Consider the following 20592-nt stretch of genomic DNA (forward strand, 5'->3'; position numbering starts at 1 on the left):
CCAGGGGGCAGCGCCGCGCAGCCGCAGCCCGCCATGTCGGACAAGATGGCGGCGGCCGCAGCTTCCCCTCAGCCGCAGCCCGGGCCCGGTCCGCCGGCGGCGGAGGAGGAGAGCGGCGGCCCGCGGGGCGGCGGAGCGGACGGGGAGGCGGAGGCGGAGGAGTTCGGGTGCCCGGCGCACTGCTCCGACCTGGCGTGGCGGCAGAACGAGCAGCGCCGCCACGGCCTCTACTGCGACATCACGTTGGCGTTCGGCGGGGGACGGCCCGGGGCGGCCCGCGAGTACCGCGCGCACCGCTCCGTGCTGGCGGCCGCCACCGAGTACTTCACGCCGCTGCTCTCGGGCGGCTTCGCCGAGTCGCGCTCGGGCCGCGTGGAGCTGCAGAAGTGGAGCTCGGAGGGCGGCCCCGACCCCGACACGGTGGAGGCCGTCATCGGCTTCATGTACACCGGCGCCATCCGCGTCAGCCCCGGCAACGTGCACGAGGTGCTGGAGATGGCCGACAGGTGAGCGGGGCGGGGCCGGGCCGCGCCGGGCGGCGCCGGGCAGCGCCTCACGTCCGTGTGTCCCGCAGGTTCCTGCTGACCCGGCTGAAGGAGTTCTGCGGCGAGTTCCTCAAGAAGAAGCTGAACCTCTCCAACTGCGTGGCGGTGCACAGCCTGGCCCACATGTACTCGCTGAGCCAGCTGGCGCTCCGGGCGCAGGACATGATCCGCAGGAACTTCCACAGAGTCATCCAGGACGAGGAGTTCTACACGTTGCCCTTCCACCTCATCAGGGACTGGCTGTCCGACTCGGAGATCACGGTGGACTCGGAAGAAATCCTCTTTGAGACCGTCTTGAGGTGGGTTCAGAAGAGCCCTGAGGAAAGAGAGAGGTACTTCGAAGAACTTTTTAAGCTGCTTAGGTTGTCCCAGATGAAGCCCACGTACCTGACCCGCCACGTGAAATCCGAGCGGCTGGTGTCCAGCAACGAGGCCTGCGTCCGGCTGGTGTCCGACGCCGTGGAGAGTCACGCCCTGAGGTCTGAGAACTTGCAGTCCGGTAACCTGCAGCACTCCGCTTGTCCTGTCGCGCTGCTGCCGCGTTTTGGACAAAACATGGATGTCATTATGGTGATCGGTGGTGTGTCGGAGGGAGGAGATTACTTAAGTGAGTGTGTGGGGTATTTCATCAATGAAGATAGGTGGGTAAACTTGCCGCACATACATAACCACCTTGATGGGCATGCTGTCGCTGTGACGGAGTCTTATGTTTATGTGGCTGGCTCCATGGAACCGGGATTTGCCAAGACTGTAGAAAGGTATAATCCGAACAGAAATATCTGGGAGCAAGTCTCCAATTTAATAACCAGAAAACATTCCTTTGGCCTTACTGAAGTTAAAGGAAACTTGTACAGTATTGGTGGACATGGCAATTTCAGTCCTGGCTTTAAAGACGTAGCTGTTTATAATCCCGAGCAAGACAAGTGGCATAACCTGGAGTCAGCACCAAAGATCCTTCGTGATGTCAAAGCTGTTTCTGTAGAAGACCGATTTGTTTATGTCGCTGCCCGTACCCCAGTTGACAGTGATAGTGAAGATGGCTTGAGGGCAGTTATTATCAGATACGATGCTGAAACGAGGCAGTGGCAGGACGTAGAGTCTCTGCCACTCATCGATAACTATTGCTCTTTTCAGATGTCAGTTGCAAACACAAACTTTTACCACACAGCATCCTGCTGCCCCAAGAGTTACCCTATAGATAACGAGGAAGCCAAGGTGAAGATCTCTGGCAGGGCCTCAGATGAGATTCTTGAAAGCCTACCCCCAGAGGTCCTTAGCATTGAAGGGGCAGCTATTTGTTATTATAAAGACGATGTTTTCATCATTGGGGGGTGGAAGAACAGCGATGACATTGACAAGCAGTACAGGAAAGAGGCCTATCGCTACTGTGCTGAGAGGAAGCGCTGGATGCTTCTGCCTCCCATGCCTCAGCCCCGCTGCAGGGCGACGGCCTGCCACGTCAGAATTCCCTTCAGGTGCTTGCAGGGCACACAGAGGTATCCAATGCCACAAAACCTGATGTGGCAAAAAGACAGAATCAGACAAATGCAGGAAAGACAGATGCAGGAGATACACCGACACTCTCTGAGCCTCCGGAGAATGCCACGCTCGCAGATTGAGTGCTAGTTTCTGGGAAGGAAAGTTTAGGGAATTCTGGAAGGCAGTTTAGGGAATACTGTGCTGAACTGTATGTCTCTATAAGGCATCAGGATGGTGAGTAGGTTTGATCTGTAAAAGTGGCATATTTTATGTACTGAAATACAGGGTTCAGAAATTGAGGATGAATGGGAATTGCAAAACTGAATCCAACTTGACAGTGCCCATGAAAAACCTGCTTTCCTGTAACAGACCACGACACAGATCTTTGTTTTCAAGGATTTCTGTAGCGTTAGCCTCTTACAGTTCTGTTTTGAAAGTCAGAGATCTCTGTCTAATAATTTAGCAGTTACACTTGTGTGTGCTGGAAGCACCTGCTGTATTTGCACTTAATATGTTGACATTCCTTTGATTCTCCTTCTCAGTGACTACACTTCACGTGGTATTGATGTCAGTGTACTTGGCTTTCTCAAGTTGGAGGCGAGTGCAATAGTTATAACGACGTATGGAAATGAAAGCACAATCTCTTTATAGAAGTACTTCAGGATGTTTCTATGTCTGTTAAATATTTTGTATGTTGTAGAGAGGCTGCAGAGTTCGTTTGTGAAAGGTTGATTAGTAGAGCATCAGACACTTGCTGAGAGAGAGAACTTGAGGCTGTGATTTTTTCAGGTATATCTGGAGAAGCTTTGAGTTTCTTTGAGAGCTTCAGAGGAGAGAAAACCAGAGTAGCAGTCATGCACCGAAATGAACTATTCCCTCCTGTCCATGTGGATAAGTAAGAATGACATTATCCCACGGGAATAGACTGAACTAGAGCTACTTGTCAGCCCTTTCTGAAGTGCTGTACACATTTAATTGTAGGGAAGGAGTGTTGGGAAGAACCCCCACACGCCTGTTTGCAGCCTGCCTCTGACAATCAATACCTTCTGCCTTCAGTGTACTGCCCCACAGAGCTTCCATTAGCAGTGCTGCAGTGCTCCTTAACAAATCAGTGCTTGGTGTTCTCACAGGGACACTGCTGGCTCTCAGTTTCTTATGACATAAGGATTTTGAGATGCGTTTGGAGATTTTACAGCCTCTAAATATTTTTAGAGAGTAAGATTTCAGTTGATTAAAACTGTTACGGGGCGGATTCACATCAGCCAGGGCCCTGCTTGGCTCTGGTTTATGTGCCATACCCCCGAGGAAAAGGTCACACTGTTCCTTTGCAGTATTGCTGTTTGCTGTCCTGCTGAGCACTCCCTGACCTGCAGAGCTCCAGGACAGCTGTCATTACTGGTGGGTTCAGTGCATCCCTCCTTCCTCCTTCTCTTCCTCGTCCTTCCCTTCGTTTGGATGCTCCAGGTTTTCACGTGTGGCCTAACTCAGGATATGAGGGGAGGGGAGGTGGCAGCAGGGCGCTGCAGCATTTGAGTAGACAGACACTGATGAAGGAGCTGTGCACTGTCTTTGGTTCCTGTGATAATTTGTTGGTGCTTTTGATATGGGGAACTTCTTTGAAAAAGGTTTTCTAAACAGTTTTTGGTTTTTGTTTTGTTGTGTTTCTCTTTGTTTTTTACTGTTTAGCTCTCTGAACTGATACTTCTCATTTTCCAATTCAGCAGGCATCCTAGATCATATCTGAAACACTGGGTAAGTCAACTGCATAATGTGTAAAGGTCTCTGTGATGTGTAATATCCTTAATGCTCCACTTAGCAGTTCACCTGCTGCTTTGACATCAATAACTGTTCCTTTAGTAATGGGAGAATGACCCGGCCCTGTAAAAATAGCCTTGAAAATCTAACAGTTTGTTTTGAATTACTTACCAGTAGTAACCATCCCATATTGTATTTGCCAGTTAGATCGCTGTGCAATGGCAGATCAAGTTGTACAGTGCTGGTTTAATGGAAGAGAAGAAATGGTTAAGCTTATTCAGGTTTAAGGCTGATGTTCAGTAATGACCACTGCCATATCAGCTCATGCAGGCCTTCAGGAAGGGGTTAATCCATGGAGTTTGGCCCACAGGCTCTTGCAGGGTTGGCCACAGTAGTTATAAGGATTACTGCCCCTGCAGGAGGGTTTGTGGGTGCACTGCATGCAAATGCCTCACAGCTTTAATGCTGGAATTCTGAAATGGCAGCTGAATTTAAGGTGCTTTGCACAGGAGCAACAAGAACAGGTTATGTATTCCATCCGTGCTGACTTTACTCTGTGGAGCTGATGAGTGAAGGCGACAGCACAGCTCCATCAGAGCCAGCAAATCTGGGACAGTTCATGGGGAAAAACACTGAAATTGTGATCTTGGAATATCAACTAAGCAGCGTGATGCAGCGTGCAGCTGAATCAGATGCAAGAGCACACTTCTTGCAGTCTTTTTCTAAGCAAAACTGCTATTTGCACTCAGCAGAGGACTTGAGCATGGCAGACAAGCTGTCTGCTTCACTACAGACATTCCACCCAGCTTCATATCTGGGCAGCTTAACGTGTGAATGCCAGCCATGGTTTGTATGTGATGCACTGTGTTTGTGTCCTGTTTGCACTGTGGGCAGCACTGGTTTGCTCTGACTTCTGCTAAGTTTGCTATCTTAGGCCAATGCTGTGCAGTTTTTAGGCAGTTGGGTTTTTACAGCCTCGACTTTCAGTGGCCCAGCTGCATTCACAGTTCCTAACTGATGAGTCTCACTGTCCATCACCTCCCCTGTCAGTGTGGAGAACTGAATTCAGCTGTAATTTAGCTCACTAACCTGTGAATTGTGTAACAAAAGCATCGTGGCCCGACTTGCAGAGTGTTCCTCAAAAAAAGCAGGAATCCTATGAGCAGCAGCTTGGGGATCCCTCTGCTGTGTCCGTAGAGCTGGTTCAACCTCATGAAGATCACTGCAGGGCTGATTCCTGTCCCTGTAAAGGCAGAGGAACATGGGATGGTGTTCTTCCTTAAGACAGTCGTACCTCCATAGCTGTTGATATGTGCCACTGAACATTTCATGCCGTCTGCCTGCCCGAGGTGTTAGCACAGTAGGACCTGCACTGCCCAGCTCTGGGTGGGTCCTGCAGTCACTCCTGGGTGGGTGCCATGTGTGTACATGCTGTTTTATAAGGACTGGAGCACTCTGTTACAATGCTAGCTTTGTATATATTTTTAGCAGGGTTTCCTCACTCACAGCAGATACCACTCCAGAAACAACATGCCAGTTTCCTAGCATGCTTGATAAAAATTACCCCAGGTTGCTCACTGTTAACAGAGTGGGTCACAAAGAGTAGCAGCTTTCTAGGTTGTTTTTAACACAGCACTGTAATCCTGTGGTACCATTCGTTGGGCCCAAACTGTTGGATGCTTGGATCTGTTTTCAGCTACACCCAAATTACCTTCGAGTATAAATGGCGTCTCTAATTTGACAGTCTTGAGTGGCAGTGTGATAAAACAGGTGCTCCTGAGGATCTAACCCTATTACTAATACGAATGTACAGTGTGGAACTAACTAGATGTTTGAAGACCATTAATAGTAAGGTACTCCTCGTAGGTCCTTGTCGCTGTGGATCACGGCAGCTCTGCTCTCCTCAGTGTTAATGTAGACTCCACGAGAATGCTTGGGCAAGCAGCACTCCTGTACTTAACTTCCAGTAAGGTAAAGTAGTATCTGTGTAGGCTGTTGGAAACACTCCTCCTGTAATGTTCCTCACATAAAATACACTGTATTAGAGTATATTGTAATAAGTGAACTGATGAAAATAAACCTTTTATTTCTGTAGCATCCTGTTGTGTGTTGCACTGCTGTCGGCCTCCTGCTGTCAGGTGACCCAGACCTCTAAACCGCGTTGGTTTTCTGCGCCGTGGAATGAAAGCTTTAGTTACTAATTATTCTTCTGGTTAGAATCAATTCTTTGCTTTTACATTCAGTGCACACTTTCTTTTGCTGCTCATCAGATTTTATTGGCTATGGAGCTGCTGGTACAGATTTGGGGCTTGCTGCAGAAGTGCCCCTGACCCCCCTCGCTGTCCGGGCTCCACGCTAGTCCCGTGCGGCAGCGTACTCCGCGACGTTGGGCAGCCCTGGCACCACGCAGCAGCTCAGAGCGCTGCGGTAGATGTTCATGTCCTGAACGTCAAACCAGTCCTCAGCTTCTTCATCGTAGCACTCGACACTGAAAGTAGTGGTGTAACCGTTGAAGCCCCCAACCACGAACAGGAGATCGTCCACCACCTCGATGCCGAAGTTGCTGCGGGGGCTGAACATGCTGGAGGTGACGCGCCACATGTTGGTGGCCGGGCTGTACACCTCGGCGGTCCGGAGCCGGTTGGCTCCATCAAATCCTCCGACCTGTGAACGTCAAAGGAGCGGGCTCAAACAGGGCCTGCCCCTCTTGCTGAGGCAGCTGAATCACGCTGTGAACGTGTAGGATTTTAGCTTGTCCTGCTTTGCTGACGTTGCTGACCCTCAAAATGCAGTGCATCCTTCTTGCAGACTGCTCCCTCGTTTGTTCTGGAGCACCTAGAAGTATTTTTGTCAGATTTTCTATGAAATGCACTGTGTGGGTAAGCAGGACTGAGCAGCACTGTGCTGCTAAAGCTTTTATCAGCAGCATTTTCTTTGCTGCAGCTCTTCACAGGTTATTTTTTCATAATGAAAAGGGTGACCATATTCTAACGGGGGATTTCAGCCATTCTTGCCTTCAACTTTCTTCCCTAAATCTCACTTGGGAGTGAGTGGCCAGCGTGAGAGTCAGTGTAGGAAATGCAGATTAACAGAACCCCATTGCATCAGACACACAAACCCAGCAGTGCTGGGTGCCACTATGACCCGGGCACCACTGCTAGCTTACCGCATACACTTGTTTTCCATATGCAATCACACCTACTCCACTTCTTCTGCTTCTCATCGGGGAAATAAAGGTCCATTGATCAGTTCTGGTATTGTACACTTCAGCTGTGAATAGGCACTCGTTTCCATTGAACCCACCGCAAATATACACCTGTTTACAGCAGGAAGAAAAAGCCAAGCAGGATGACTATTGCTGGGAGAACAAAGAGAGGACAAAGCGGGCTGGCTGGGGCAGTTTTTAGCTTTAAGTCCCATCATCCTGGACTGAAAGTAATCAGAGTGAAGGGAGTTACTCAGGGCAGCTGAGTTTTGACCCTTCCTTTCCTGAACTGCACAAAGCACGCACAGCAGCTCAGTACTCTGTGTCCAGCAGCACGCTGGCTGTTGGTGGAAGTGGTTCTGGAAGAGCGCTACCACTCCTGTCTGCACTTCAGCTGTGCCAGAAGCTCCACCTCTTAGCTTTCTATCTGTGGCTCCAGGATTTGATGAGTATGGTTTACATGAACTTTCTCCCTCTATTTGGAGAGACTGATGGGAAAGGAGCATTTGTTGTTTCTGGCTCCCACAGCTCCTCTTTCCTCTCTAGCTGATGAGCCCTGGGTGGAAGCTGTGTTTATCCAGGACATATCTGAGTGGGAGGCTGAGCTCTGTGAAAGTGCCCCAGCACGCCCTACAGAAGGACAAGGCTCCCCCTCACTGTGCAATGCAGTGATGTTTGCTCCCTGTCCTGCACGCCATGCTTCAACCCTAACTGCTGCCTCCAATCTCCAGGCCTTTACCTTATCATACAGCGTGGCTGCACCAGCATCGCTCCTCTGCTCGTGCATGGGTGCAATCAGCGTCCACTGGTTTGTCTCTGGCTCGTACTGCTCTGCTGTGTTGAGGCGTGTGTACCCATCGAAGCCTCCCATGGCGTAGATGAAGCCGTTGAGGACAGTGACACTGACGTAGCAGCGCCGCGAGTGCATGGGCGCGACCTGGCGCCACGTCTTCCTCACCGGGTCGAACCGCTTGACACTGTTGAAGTAATCCACGCTGTCAAACCCTCCAATCACATAGACAAAGCCCTTCAGAAAAGCAGTTCCGTGATAGGCACGGGGGCTCTCCTCGTGGCACGTAACGTTCACCCACTTGTCTGCTCGGACGTCGTACGTCTCGATGGCGTTGGTTGGGCTCCCCCCGCTCCAGCCCCCGACTGCAAACAGCACGCAGTAGGGCAGGCGAGGCCGGGCGAGGAGGCTGACGGAGTCAGAGCCCAGCAGACTTCTTGTGTTGAGTTCATACATGGCTGTCAGCGTGTTGATGATGATGGGCTTGCACTCACTGTTGTCCTTCACGTAATCGTGTGTTTTGACTTTGTTCATGAAGTGGTCCACCTCTATCAGTGCTAACCGGACCTGAAATGCGAGAAGAGGTTATTGCTGATGCTTTGTGTTTTGTTTTCCTTCATGGACAGATCTGACACTGGATGGCCTGGAGTTCAGATCAGAGTATTCCCTAAAGCTTAGGAGAGAACTGGAGAATTAAAGGTGTGCTTTTTCACTTCCCCAGAAAAGGGTCTGCGGGTCTAAGAGTAACCCAATGCAGCGAGAGCCTGACATTCACCAGCTGTGTGTGCACAGAGATAACGCACCCCACGTGATGCTGGGCTCTTCCTCACACCCAGGAGTGATTAAACGTAAGCTCTAAATGTGAAGAAACAATGCACTTAACTGCATGCCCTGAGCACAGCACACTGCAGCGTGGACACACGCTGTGAGCAGTGCCATGAGGTGGCAGCAATGAGGATGGAGCAGGCTGAGCTGTGCAGAGCTCCTGGAGCACACCAGACTGACCTTGCTCAGCAGGATGGGGATGTGCTGCTTCCTGTGCCGGGGGTCATGGGTGATCCATTTCAGAATGGCATCGAATACCACCTCCTCCTGCTTCACATTGAGCTCGTCTTTCTCAATGATGTCTGCCAGCTCGGTTATGGAGAGGTCTAAGAACTCCGTGGACACCTTGATCAGCTCCTCGAAGTTGTGCAGGATGAACATGTATGCTGTCTGTTGCAGGCCGGGGCAGTGGTAAAAGGCCGTGAGCTGGCAGATGCCAATGCAGTTTTCCAGGCACAGCTGAGATTTCAGGAACTCGCAGCACAGCCTGATGATGCCCATGACATTGAACTGGTCCGCTGCGCACAGCAAGCTTTCAACATTTTCAGCAGTGATCGTGACCGTCTGGGTGTAGGCATACTCAATAACGAGTTTCATCATTTCGGGGGAAGTGCCGGGGATTTTGTACACCAACTTCTCCACGTTGTTCCAGCCACTGGTAAACAAAGCCCTGACACACAAAAAAAAAACAAAACAGAAAAGCAAAGCAATGCAGGAGGAAGAAATGGCTTTTCTGTGTTAAAGCCCCACCCCGCTATGCCATACACGTCCCTCCCTGCACGCCAGGTTCGTGCTCCAGCACCGGGCACACAACGGGACGGCTGTCAGACCGGGAAACACCGCTCGCCCCTATTGCACTGCAGGTCACCCCAGGCCCCAACCTGAAGTAATGGCTGCAGCTGCACAGGATGTTCTTGTGCGCGTTGAACTGGCAGCCTTCCACGTCGATGATCACGTCGCAGAGCTTCCCTTCCAGGCGGAGCTCGTTTAAGACCTCGCAGTCCATGGCGCTCATCTTCCGCTTCATCTCTGAGGCCGCGCACGCGACCGCTCTGGGACCGCGTCCCTCTACATCTGCGGAGCGTTTCCATGGGGATTCGGGAACCGCCCCCCACAGTGCGCTCACAGACGGCGCGGGGTCTCCGCGCGGACCCGCGCAGGGGGGAGGCGGGGCCAGGCGGAGGGCGGCGGGGCCGAGGGCCCTCCGGAGCCTCTCGGCGCCCTTCGGAACACTTCGGCGCCCTTCGGAACACTTCGGCGCCCTTCGGAACACTTCGGCGCCCTCCGAAGCCTTTCGGCGCCCTTCGGATCCTTTCGTCGCTCTTCGGAACACTTCGGCGCCTTTCGGAGCCTGTCGGAGCCGTTGGGCCGCCCGTGGCTCCGCGCGGCGGTGGCCGTGGACGCGTCGCGGGTGGGAGCGGCTCCCGCGGCCGCGCTGTGCTTTGTTTGGTTCGGAAGCGCAGTGGCGGTGCTGGGGGTGTGGCCGCGAGCAGCTCCTGCCACGTCGTTGTGCTGCGCTGTTGGTTTTGCTTTTAATCTTTCGATTTCCTCCTCCTGAGCGGGCGGCGACGGAAACGAAACCGCGGGGACCGAACAGTCCCGGGCAGCCCCGGCCCGGTACGGCACGGCACAGCACGGCACGGCACGGCACAGCACAGTAGTGCACGGTACTGCACGGCACAGCACAGTACTGCACGGCACGGTACTGCACGGCACGGCACGGCACGGCACAGCACAGTACTGCACAGTACTGCACGGCACGGCACGGCACAGTACTGCACGGTACTGCACGGCACGGCACGGCACAGCACAGTACTGCACAGTACTGCACGGCACGGCACAGCACAGTACTGCACAGTACTGCACGGTACTGCACGGCACGGCACGGCACGGCACGGCACGGCACGGTAGAGAGATGGTGAGCGGAGCACTTTGGGAGGGACGGATGAGCGCGGTGGGGCTGCGGGGCCCTGAACGCAGCTCTGTGCCCGCAGGTGCCGGAGCTGCAGAAGCCCACGGTCCGCATGCAGCATCCGGAGCGCGTCACGGGGGCGATCCACGCCATGAAGGAGCGGGGCAGCAGCAAGCTGCAGGTACGGCCCGTGCGGATCTGCGTGCTCTGCTGCTCTGCTGCAGCTCGGCTGCTCGCTCTCACGAGCCGAGGAGCGGCGGTTTGCGGGCGGTCTGCGTGGCCTGGCCTCCTGCTTCCACGTTATGCGAGCTGTGAACGTGAGCCGGTCCCCGGTGCTGATGAGGCTGCTGGGATGGGGGGAGGTGCCCGCTCCCTGCTGGGTGTGCAGTGCCCCGCGGGCTTCCCGGTGCTCGCTGCAGTGCTGCGCTCTGTGCAGGATGCACCCACGCCGCGTTGGCACCCACGCTGTGTTTGTTTGCACCCAGCAGGGCGCGGTGTCACTGCACTCACTCTTTCTGTCACCCCCCCAGGTCATCTCTGACTTTGACATGACACTGAGCAGGTTTGGGTGCAATGGCCGGCGCTGCCCCACGTCGCACAGTGAGTTCAAGCCTTGCTGTTGCTCTGTGGCCCTTCCTTCTGCTTTCTGTGTCTGTTCTCTGCCACAGCCCTCAGCTCCCAGCAGCCCAGAGCCCATGGGGCAGGGGGCAGTTCCTGGTCTTTCTGCTCCAGCTTTGTCTCCAGGACTCTCAGATGTTCCTTGTCTGTCGCACTCCCAATTTCCTGGGCTGTGACACTGCCATTCTGTTGTGGTTGCAGATATCCTCGATAACAGCCGTGTTATTAGCGAGGATGGCAAGAAGAAGGTGGGTGTTGCTTTGTGGAGCCCCCCATGGCTGTCAGCCGTCACCATGGGCTGAGCTGTGTGTGTCACAGGGCAAAAACCTTGCAGTGCTGCCGGGGCAGAGAGCAGGGCAAGGTCCCAGGCTGCATTTCAGCCAATGGCAGAGCTAAAAAGAGAAAATGAGTTTGCATGCTCATTTTGCATGCTCAAAAGCTGCGGGCATTTGAGCTCTGATAAGAACAGGAAGGGGATGTGTGTGCCCATCTGTCGGGAGCATTTCTGCTGAGACAGGACTCAGCCAAGCTATGAGGGATGGCAGTTATGAACTGTGATACTTCAGGGGAACTGTAAATGCTGATTTTCCTGATCACGGTCTCTGTAGACTCAATATTCTTCTTTCTTTCTTACAACGTTCCAGTTAAAAGATCTGCTGAACCATTATTACCCCATCGAAATCGATCCCAACCGGACCCTGGAAGAGAAACGGCCCCTGATGGTGGAGTGGTGAGTGCTGCCTGTGGTGTGCCTCATCCCGTGGTCAGCTCTGGGGGGAATGGGAGGGAACAGCCCCTGGGCCCAGTCCAGGCGTGGAGAACCCTTTGTGTGTAGGGTCCCTTTTGGCATAGACTGTGCCCATTTCTCACATGCATGGCACTGATGCTCAGTGTGGTGCTGATGGGCACAATTGAGGAATAGTACTGTGTCACCACTGGCAAAAAGAAAACCCACAGATCATGTAGGCACCCCTGACCTCCTCCTTTTGTCACCAAGGATGGCAGTGTGAAGGCTGGAGCTTGCTGTAGGCAGTAGGAAGTGCCTGGCTGTTATTTTTGTGATGGCCTGGAGTGTGATGCTCACCTCGCTGCCCTTCCATAGGTGGACCCGGGCCCACGAGCTGCTGTCACAGCAGAAGATCCAGAAGAGGGACATTGCCCAGATCGTCAGGGAGTCAGATGTGATGCTGAGGTACACCCGAGGCCCTTCCTCTCCTGTCATCCCTTGGCTGCCCATGTCTACAGGGCCTGAAGACAGTCAGGGGGACACTGAGCTGGTGTCTGCCAGCCCTGCTCACTGCTCTGATCTGCGTGCAGGCTCCACAGCGCAGCAGACACAAATCTCCCCTCCTTCTTGGGGTTTGGGTTTAACCACCAGAGAGCTCCTCCTGCCCCAGAGCTGTGCCCACCGCGGGTCCTGGAGGGGTGAAGGTCCCTGAGTGACTCTGAGCCTCCTTGGTTAGCAGGATGAGGGCTAAAATACAGCACCAAAAGCTGCTGTGGAAGCTGCAGCCGGGAGCTGTGCTTTGAGTGTCTGCTAGTTATTTCTGCTTCAGAAGTCCCAGGCAGAAACTGGAGCTTTGTCACTGAGAGCCCACGCTGCCCAGAGGATAATGTGACACTGCCATGGACCCCTCTGTCCTAGGGATGGATTCACTGAACTGTTTGATCAGCTGCACAAGCACAACGTCCCCATGTTCATCTTCTCTGCTGGCGTCGGTGACATCCTCGAGGAGATTATCCGTCAGGCCAACGTCTTCTACCCCAACGTCAACGTGGTGTCCAACTACATGGACTTCGATGACAGTGTGAGTGTGTGTGTGCAGAGCCCGCAGAGGGGAGGGTGGTAGTGCTGGCGCTGAGGGCTGCAGTGCCATTACTGGGATTTGGGGAGTGCTCAGTGTTGGCCCTGGGAGGATTCTGCAGGCAGAGTGCAGCAGCAGCCGAGCATCTGCTCACCATTCCGTGGGTGCCTGACCCTTCAGAGTGACTTTCCAAAGCCAGGAGTGGGCTCTTGTCTGTCACTGTGCTCTGGGTCGGTGCTGCTGAGGCTGCAGCACAGTGTGGGGATTGCTTTAGGATCAGCTCACCTGTCCTGTTTGCACAGGGAGTCCTCACGCGCTTCAAGGACCCTCTCATCCACACCTACAACAAGAACAACAGCGTGCTGCAGGGCACTGCGTACTTCCAGCAGCTGAGCACACGGACGAGCATCATCCTTCTGGGGGACTCCATGGGCGACCTGACGATGGCAGATGGTGTTCCCAGTGTGGAGAACATCCTCAAGATTGGCTTCCTCAACGACAAGGTGTGTGGGGAGCAGCCATCCTGCTGCCCCCCAGCCCTTCCCAGGGCTGAGTCCCCACCACGGGGTGCTGGGTTTGCTCAAAGGCCCATGGAGCTCCTGGTGCACTTTGGGCACAGTCAGTTGTTTTTGTCCCCTGTTTTCTATAGCATCAAGAGGGGCAGGGATGTGGGTATGGCACCTTCATTCTCATGGTTCATGGTTCTCTGTGCTCCTCTCCTCGCTGCAGGTGGAGGAGCGGCGGGGGAAGTACCTGGATGCCTATGACATTGTGCTGGAGAGTGATGAGACGTTGGATGTGGTCAATGGGATTCTGCGGTACATCCTCATGGAGACATGATCTGGGCAGCAGCAGCTCAGCCCCGGCCCGTCAGCCACGCACGGGGGGATGAGCACCCTTAGCAAAGCCAGACGGGGGTCCTGGTGCTGCCTGAATCCATCCCAGTGCCGGGGTGGTTCCCCTGCCCTGGCTGTTGTGCTGAGTCCCAAATGTCACAGCTCTTATGGTCAGTTTGGAGCTGGAGGGTGGAGCTGGAGGAGGCATAGAGCCCTCCCTGCACCCCAGATCCCACTCAGCCTCCAGCAGCACCAGGGTCACAGCAAGTGTTTGTGTTCTGAGTTGAGATGTTCTGTGCTGCTCTCCAGTGGCTGAGCGCAGGAATGGGCTGTTTGCTGTGGCTTGAGAGCAAACCTGGTTTGAGTTGAAGCTATTTGGTTTTACTGCATTCCTGTCTGAGAAAACAAGCACTTGTGCTGTTATCCTGTTTTCTGTGGCCCCAAGGTGCACGGGCTGAGCCCCGATCCGGGGCTGTGGGGGCTGGGCAGGGCCGGGTGGGTGCTGGGGCTGCCAGTTTTCTGTGGCCTCAGCCCTCACCCTGCAGTGTGCTCACCCTCTGTGCCATGGGCTGAGTAAACGTCCCTTCTGGACAGCGCAGACCTCCGCTTCATTGAAATAAAAACACTGACTAAAGCTGCAGCATGTGTGCATCGCACCCAGAGCAAGGGGTCCTCCCCATCCCCGTCCCCACTGTGCTCTGTCCATGCCCCCCACCCCCTCTGCCGGGTCCTGGGAGCTGAGCTCTGTTCCTTTCTCCTGCCCCACGCAGCAGATGCCGATGTCTGAACTCCAGCTCCGCTCTGCAGTCCCAGCTGAGTTCTCGTTGCTGGGACAGACAGCAATGAATGTTCCATCGCAGAGTAACCGACACAAAGGGAAACTCCTCGGGAACCCCTGGAAATGATTTATTTGGTGCTGCTCGTGTGAGGCTGTGGCCCTTCGTGCAGTTCTGCTCATGCACTTTTTGTCTCCGTGAGGTCACTGTGTGAATGCTTTCAGAGCTGCTGGTGGGGATGTGCCGGGCACAAACCTGAGAGCACTGAGTTCATGGGCTGCGCTTCAGCATCGGGACCACCGGGCTGATGTCCCGCAGCCCCTGCCAGCAGTTCAGTGAGGATGAGGAGGGTCGTCCTGCTGCTCCCTCTGGGCCCGGTGCAGAGGGAGGGGGTCCTGTCCCGGGGTCCTGAGCCACCTCCAACCTCTGCTGCTGGAGCTGCAGCGGGCAGCAGCAGGGAAGGACGCTCTATTTCTCCTTTATTCTACATGCACGCGTTTAAAACTAACCCAGAACGAACAAATCCCTACGCTACAGTAACTCTGCAAAGGAGGCGGGGGGAGCTCCGCTGTCCCCGCGGGCTGTGCAGTCGCTGGCTGAGGATGGGAGCCGGGCTCGGGCTGAGCTCGGGAGGCGGAGGGGTGGGAGGGCAGAGCCGTGGGGCAGGGGGTGTGCGGTGGGTGCGGGGCCGGGCTGCCTCCCACCTTCCTGCCTGAGAACTGCGGAGCTCTGCCCGCGAGGAACGCGTCAAAAAAAAACCCAAAACCCTCCGTTAAATAAAAGGGGGGAAAAAACACCCTAAAAACGATCAGAAAACGGCTCCCGGGCCGGCGGGGTCAGTCCCGTCTCACAGCTCCTCGTGGACCTTCTCTCGGTCCTCATCCGACTTCAGCTTCAGCTCCTCGGCCGTGATGCGCCCGTCCTGGTTGCGGTCCTGGTTCCCGAACATGTCGGCGATGACTTTCTCGGGGTCGGAGCTGGGCATGAGACGCCCCTTCCCCTCTGCCACCTGGGTCTTGATGAAGGTGGAGAACTGCAGCGGGGACGGGGGATGGGGTGGGACAGGACGGGACACCGCGTCGCACTGGGGGCTCAGCTGGTGCTACCCACGCTGTCCCCATCGCAGCCCCACTGTTCCCAGCTGTGATTTCTGTGTTGGAGCCTTCCTCCTGCCCACTCCCAGCCCTTCCCCAGTGCCCGGAGCCGGCGGTGTCCTTCGGGTGCCACTCCCTGGGTGGGTCCCTGTGCCCTCCACATCCACCCTGACCCATAAGCCCGCGCTTGGGCACCTCATCAGCAGGGATCTGCCCATCCTTGTTGAGGTCCATCTGCTCAAAGAGGTTCTCAGGAGGGTCCCCGTGCCAGATGAAGAGGTATCCTTCAGGAACCCCCTCCTCCAAGGAGATCAGCTCCACCTCGAAGCGGAGCACAGCGCTGCCGGGCACTCCCCGGGCTGAAAAGCAAACGAGGGCTGCTGGGGAGCTCAGAAAGTCTCTGCCCCAGAGGTCAGAGCTTCCCCAGCAAGGTGCAAGGAGCCCCACAGGGCTCCAGAAAGCCCACGGCGTGTGCTGTGGGCACTGCTGTGCCGTCCCTACCTCCGTTCTCGCCGTGGCCTAGATGTGGGGGGACGATGAGCACCCTCCTCTCCCCCACACACATGCCCAGGAGGCCGCTGTTCAGACCCTCGATCACTTTGTTGGCCCCCAGGGTCACCTCCTGGGGCTTCTCATAGTCGTGGCTGTGGGGGCAGAGAGAGAATGCTGTGGCTGAGAAAACTCCACGGGCCCGGCGGGCTGCACCCACACCTCCACCCCACAGTGCCCCCCACCCCACACCCTCCATCCCACGATGGACGTCCCCACACGCACGAGGAGAAGAGCCGGGTGCCGTCCAGCAGTGAGCAGTTGTAGTGGTAGCGGATGAAGTCTCTGTCGCGGGCGGTGACATTGCAGCCCTGGGGGCGGTGCACGGTCTCGATGTCCACCGGGTCGGACGGGTTGTGGAAGTCGATGATGTGGACATCGAAGATGAGCACAGCTGAGCCGGGGATTTTGTTCCCTGGAAGAGGAAAAGGGAGAGCTCAGCGGGAAGCGCACAGAGCTGGTAAAGCCCTTCTTGCTGCTGCCATGGCACCCCGTCCCCTGCAGCCCTGCGCCTTTCCGCCCCAGCCCACCCCACTCCTCACCTGCAGTGCTCCCCAGCACAGCTCCCAACCAGTGCCCCCCACCCCGCGGTGCCCCCCGCCATGCCAATCCCCTGCAGCCCCTTACCCACTCCGTTCTCTCCATAAGCCAAATGTGGGGGGACCACCACCCGCCTGCGCTCGCCGATGCAGACCCCCTGCAGGCCCTGGTCCATGCCGGGGATGATGTAGCCCCTCCCGATGTAGGTGTTGTAGGTTTGGTTGCGGGAGTAGCTGCAGTGAGAGAAGCACAGGGTGCCATCAGGCAACAGAACCAGTCCACACGCCCATCCCAAAACCTCCTCCAGGAGTGCAGCAGGCAGGAAGAGTCCTTGTTGGCCCATTTCACACCTCTTGCTGCCCTCTGTTCCCAATTCCCCCTGGATAACCCAACCTGGCCTTGCGGCCCGCTGCTGGCTGTGGGGTGAGTGTGAGCATCCCCCCCACACCTGGAGTCAAAGAGCGTCCCGTCCATCAGCGTGCCGTTGTAGTGGTAGCGCACGAAGTCCCCGCTCACAGCTCTGCGCCTGCACGATGCCGGCACCTCCAGGTGCTCCAGGGAGACGCCGTCCTTGGGGTTGTGGAAGTCCACCAGCAGCACGCTGAACACCAGCGAGGCCTGCGGTGGGATCACCGTCCCTGCAGAGGGGGTGGATCAGCCCACGTGGGGGTCCCACCTCCCAGGAAGGGGCAGAGTGTGATGCCCAGCTCACCATAGCCCTTCTCCCCATAGGCCAGGAATGGGGGGATGACGATGCTCCTCTTCTCCCCAGCGCACATGCCCAGCAGCCCCTGCTCCATGCCTTTGATCAGCCAGCCCGTGCCCACATATGTATCATAGGTGCTGTCTTTGCTGTAGCTGATGGGGAGGAATGAGGAGAACCGCTCTGGGGCTGTGCCAGCCCCCCAAAGTGCAGCCCCCTGCCCCCACCTCCCCATCGCCCGCTGTGGTGAGCGGTGTCCCCATACCTGGAGTCGAAGGGGGTTCCGTCCAGCAGCGTGCCGTTGTAGTGGTACCGCACGAAGTCTGAGCTCTCCACCGTGCGGTTGCAGTGCTCGGGTTTGGCCAGGGTGGTGATCTGCAGCTTGTCGTCCTTGTTCCAGATGTCCAGCATCACCACGTCGAAGTACAAGGTGGCATCGGGGGGGATCAGCCCCGCTACAGCGGTGGCAGCGAGGACAGAGGGCATCAGGTGAGAGCAGAGTGAGGGGCGACTGGTGCTAATAGCACTCAGCTCTGCAGCTCATGCAGCACTGCTGAGCGGGGCAGTGAGGGTCCTCGTCCCCTACAGCCCACAGATTCTGCCTGAGGTGGTGGATGAGGACCTGACCTGTGCAGGTCTGAGGTCAAACCCTCCCCGTGGTGTCTGTGCAGGTGACTGCTGGGATTTGGGGTGCCCCAAGCACCCCCATGGGGTTTTCTTTGCAGAGGAGCCATGTGTGAGCTCTCTGTGCCAGCACTGGGGGTGCCCACCCTGGAAAGTGACAGCAGAGGCTCTCCCTCCTTGCGGAGCCCTGCGCCCACACCACCTGTGTTGGCTGTTCAGCAGCACAGACCCATCCATCCCCAGTGCTCACTGTGTGGGTGCCCACTGCCCGTCCCCACCACCCCGTGCGCTGAGGACCCCCGGCCCCGCAGCCCTTACCCACACCGATGCTGCCGTAGCCCAGGTGGGGCGGCACGATGAGGTGCCGCCGCTCGTTAACGCACATGCCCTGCAGCCCGCGGTCCATGCCGGTGATCAGCCGCCCCACGCCCACCACGCCGGCCACCGTGGCCCCTCGATCGTAGCTGCGAAGGGACAGAGGCGTCAGCACCGTGTGGCACAGGGGGGCTGCAGGGTAGCCCCGGATCCTGAGCAGCACCCATCTCCCGCTGAGCATCCGCGCGGTTTCCAGCCTCGCGAGCACGCTTTGCTCAGCAGAAGGCATGGCGAGGCAGCGGGCCGCGGGGAGCCGCACCTCCCGCCCCACCCTCTGCCAGGGCTGGAACTCGTGAGTGATGGATGAGGTGACCCCCAGCCCCCTTAGTGTCACCGCAGGGACAGCCCCAGCTCGGCTGACCCCGCACCCCGCGGGGGAGGCACTGCCGGGGCCGGAGGGGTCGGGCGATGCTTCCAGATGTTCCCCACATGTGGCACAGGAGCTCCGTGCCACCTCCCGGCAATTCCGAGCAGCCACATCTGCACGGAGGAGGAAAGGAGGCGGCCCGGGCCTCGTCTGCAGACTGCAAATTTGTCTTTACTTTTCAATCTTTAAGCTCTAAGATGCAACTGGGGGCCATTTTGGGTAAATGGAGATCCTCCATCCCCTGTCACGCGCAGTGAATGCTTCTCCTGGAAGTGCCATCCTCGGGACAAAGAGTTATTTCAGCAGCAATATTTTAACAGCCCGCACCGCTTTGGGGCTCACAGCAGTGGCAGAGGCAGCGCGTGGCCCCTTCTCTTTCTCTCCCATCCGGTTTTTGTTTTTTGGTTGTTTTTTTTTTTTGCGAGAAAAGCACCACTGGACCACGAGCGGATCCCTTTGCTTTTCAGGGACTGGAGAACGCCCGCCGGGAAGTTTTTGTTCCGTGCTTTGCCGGGCCCCCACCGCTGCCCCCATCCCCATCCCGGCTCACATCAGTGCCAGTGGGGCACTGCCCCACAGACCCCGGGACGCAGCGCACGGCCGAGGGCCGCCCCGGGGCGGTTTTTGCTGCCACGTCTCCACGCCGCTGTTCGCATTCCTCCCGCACGCACGGACACGTCCCGAGCGCAGCGCGGCTCAGCGGGGCCGGACCCCCCCGCCCACCGCTCCCCCCCCCCGGATCGGCTCCCCCCGCACGCAGCACAACACGGGGATGGGGCTGGGGGGGATCGGGGCTGTCCATGCCGGGGGGGGGGGACACCCCGCGGGACCGCGTGCAGCGGGAGAGGTCCGAGGGCTGTACCTGGAGTCAAACTTTTTGCCATCTTTAAAGGTCCCATTGTAGTGGTAGCGGATGAAGTCCCCCATCTGGGCCTCCCGCAGGCAGACCTTGGGGATGTAGTAGCGCTCTATCACCACGTCCTCCAGCGGGCCGGGGTCGCTCAGCCCCAGAGCCCCCAGGAGGCTCAGCAGGAGCGCGGCGCTGCCCGCGGCCATGGCTCGGAGCGGCGGTGGGGGGAGGAGGGAGCTGAGCCCCCCCGGCCCGGCCCCGCCGCGCTCCTGTACACGTGGAACGGGCCCGGCCCCCCCGGCCCCCGCCCCAGCCCCGGGGCGGTGATTCCGTGCGATGGGGCGGGCGCAGAGCCGCGGAGCTCCGCGACGGAGCTTTAAGAAAAAAAAACTTTTTTTTGTCTTTGCGGGAAGTCCGCTCTGCGCAGGGAGCGGCTCCGTGCGGGCCGGGTCCTAGCGCTGCCCTGCTCAGGATCTGGCGTCTGGGGACAGCAAATACGGGTAATTAACGCCCGGACGGACAACCGCGGCCGCCCCTCGGTCTGCTGCTATCACCGAACGGCAGCGATACAAACCCCCGTAACGGACTGTCACGGGTCGGAGCAGCACCCAGAGCGCACTTCCACGTGTCCCCCGCGTCCCCGCTTCCCAAAAACCATTCGGGGCTGCGGGGAGAGCCCTCCGCCCGCCCCGCCCCGCCCGCACAGACACCGGGCTTGGACCGTGGCCACCGCGGCCGCGCTGAGCTCTGCGCGTTCAGCCGCAGCCCTGGGCTCTGGGCCCTACGCTCCGGGCCCTGGCACAGCGCAGGGATCCGCCTCCGGCTGACCACGACCAGCGCTGGGCACGGGAGGGCGGGAGGGAGGGAAGGAGCAGCGCAACGCCGTCGAGGAGTCCCCCCGACTCCGAGCGCACCCCAGGGGCAGTCAGCATCGCTCGGGGCCA

General features: G+C 57.2%; 4 protein-coding genes across 4 annotated transcripts; 2 read left to right on the plus strand and 2 right to left on the minus strand.

Moving 5' to 3' along the window:
* The first annotated feature begins 33 nt into the window (after positions 1 to 33).
* KLHL11 (kelch like family member 11) lies at positions 34 to 2173 on the plus strand. Its single transcript, XM_065749095.1, has 2 exons — positions 34 to 506; positions 575 to 2173. The coding sequence occupies exons 1-2, from the start codon at positions 34 to 36 to the stop codon at positions 2169 to 2171; spliced, it is 2070 nt and encodes a 689-aa protein (XP_065605167.1). The 3' UTR covers positions 2172 to 2173.
* Positions 2174 to 6119: 3946 nt separating this feature from the next.
* On the minus strand, positions 6120 to 9635 carry KLHL10 (kelch like family member 10). Its single transcript, XM_065749094.1, has 5 exons — positions 9481 to 9635; positions 8780 to 9269; positions 7724 to 8341; positions 6946 to 7095; positions 6120 to 6443 (listed from the first exon to the last, which is right to left on the minus strand). The coding sequence occupies exons 1-5, from the start codon at positions 9624 to 9626 to the stop codon at positions 6135 to 6137; spliced, it is 1713 nt and encodes a 570-aa protein (XP_065605166.1). The 5' UTR covers positions 9627 to 9635; the 3' UTR covers positions 6120 to 6134.
* A 909-nt stretch (positions 9636 to 10544) lies between these two features.
* NT5C3B (5'-nucleotidase, cytosolic IIIB) lies at positions 10545 to 13954 on the plus strand. The gene is given in 9 exon segments (XM_065749169.1): positions 10545 to 10574; positions 10576 to 10692; positions 11042 to 11111; positions 11331 to 11377; positions 11774 to 11859; positions 12232 to 12321; positions 12775 to 12937; positions 13237 to 13437; positions 13664 to 13954. Coding segments are annotated over 9 exon segments (915 nt in total). The 3' UTR covers positions 13775 to 13954.
* Positions 13955 to 15180: 1226 nt separating this feature from the next.
* FKBP10 (FKBP prolyl isomerase 10) lies at positions 15181 to 19860 on the minus strand. Its single transcript, XM_065749144.1, has 10 exons — positions 19661 to 19860; positions 18375 to 18520; positions 17698 to 17887; positions 17442 to 17587; positions 17178 to 17367; positions 16817 to 16962; positions 16415 to 16604; positions 16142 to 16284; positions 15836 to 15999; positions 15181 to 15579 (listed from the first exon to the last, which is right to left on the minus strand). Exons 1-10 carry the CDS (start codon positions 19852 to 19854, stop codon positions 15394 to 15396), a joined length of 1695 nt encoding a protein of 564 aa, XP_065605216.1. The 5' UTR covers positions 19855 to 19860; the 3' UTR covers positions 15181 to 15393.
* Between the last annotated feature and the right edge of the window lie 732 nt (positions 19861 to 20592).

The sequence above is a fragment of the Cyrtonyx montezumae genome, unplaced genomic scaffold (genome assembly GCF_038088225.1).
Source record: "Cyrtonyx montezumae isolate F1298 unplaced genomic scaffold, pur_monq_1.0 scaffold_58, whole genome shotgun sequence".
Taxonomy (NCBI): Eukaryota; Metazoa; Chordata; class Aves; order Galliformes; family Odontophoridae; genus Cyrtonyx; species Cyrtonyx montezumae.

What these genes read in the sequence shown, in the direction of transcription:
- KLHL11 (XM_065749095.1), top strand. Translation starts at nt 34, where the DNA reads ATGTCGGACAAGATGGCGGCGGCCGCAGCTTCCCCTCAGCCGCAGCCC. An exon ending in GTGCTGGAGATGGCCGACAG is followed by an intron (nt 507 to 574) that starts GTGAGCGGGGCG and finishes TGTGTCCCGCAG; the next exon opens with GTTCCTGCTGACCCGGCTGA.
- FKBP10 (XM_065749144.1), bottom strand. Translation starts at nt 19,854, where the DNA reads ATGGCCGCGGGCAGCGCCGCGCTCCTGCTGAGCCTCCTGGGGGCTCTG. An exon ending in TTATGGAGAGAACGGAGTGG is followed by an intron (nt 16,605 to 16,816) that starts GTAAGGGGCTGC and finishes TTCCTCTTCCAG; the next exon opens with GGAACAAAATCCCCGGCTCA. An exon ending in GGCAGATCCCTGCTGATGAG is followed by an intron (nt 15,580 to 15,835) that starts GTGCCCAAGCGC and finishes TCCCCGCTGCAG; the next exon opens with TTCTCCACCTTCATCAAGAC.
- KLHL10 (XM_065749094.1), bottom strand. Translation starts at nt 9,626, where the DNA reads ATGAAGCGGAAGATGAGCGCCATGGACTGCGAGGTCTTAAACGAGCTC. An exon ending in AGCTGCAGCCATTACTTCAG is followed by an intron (nt 9,270 to 9,480) that starts GTTGGGGCCTGG and finishes TTTGTGTGTCAG; the next exon opens with GGCTTTGTTTACCAGTGGCT. An exon ending in ATGGAAAACAAGTGTATGCG is followed by an intron (nt 6,444 to 6,945) that starts GTAAGCTAGCAG and finishes TGACGTTCACAG; the next exon opens with GTCGGAGGATTTGATGGAGC.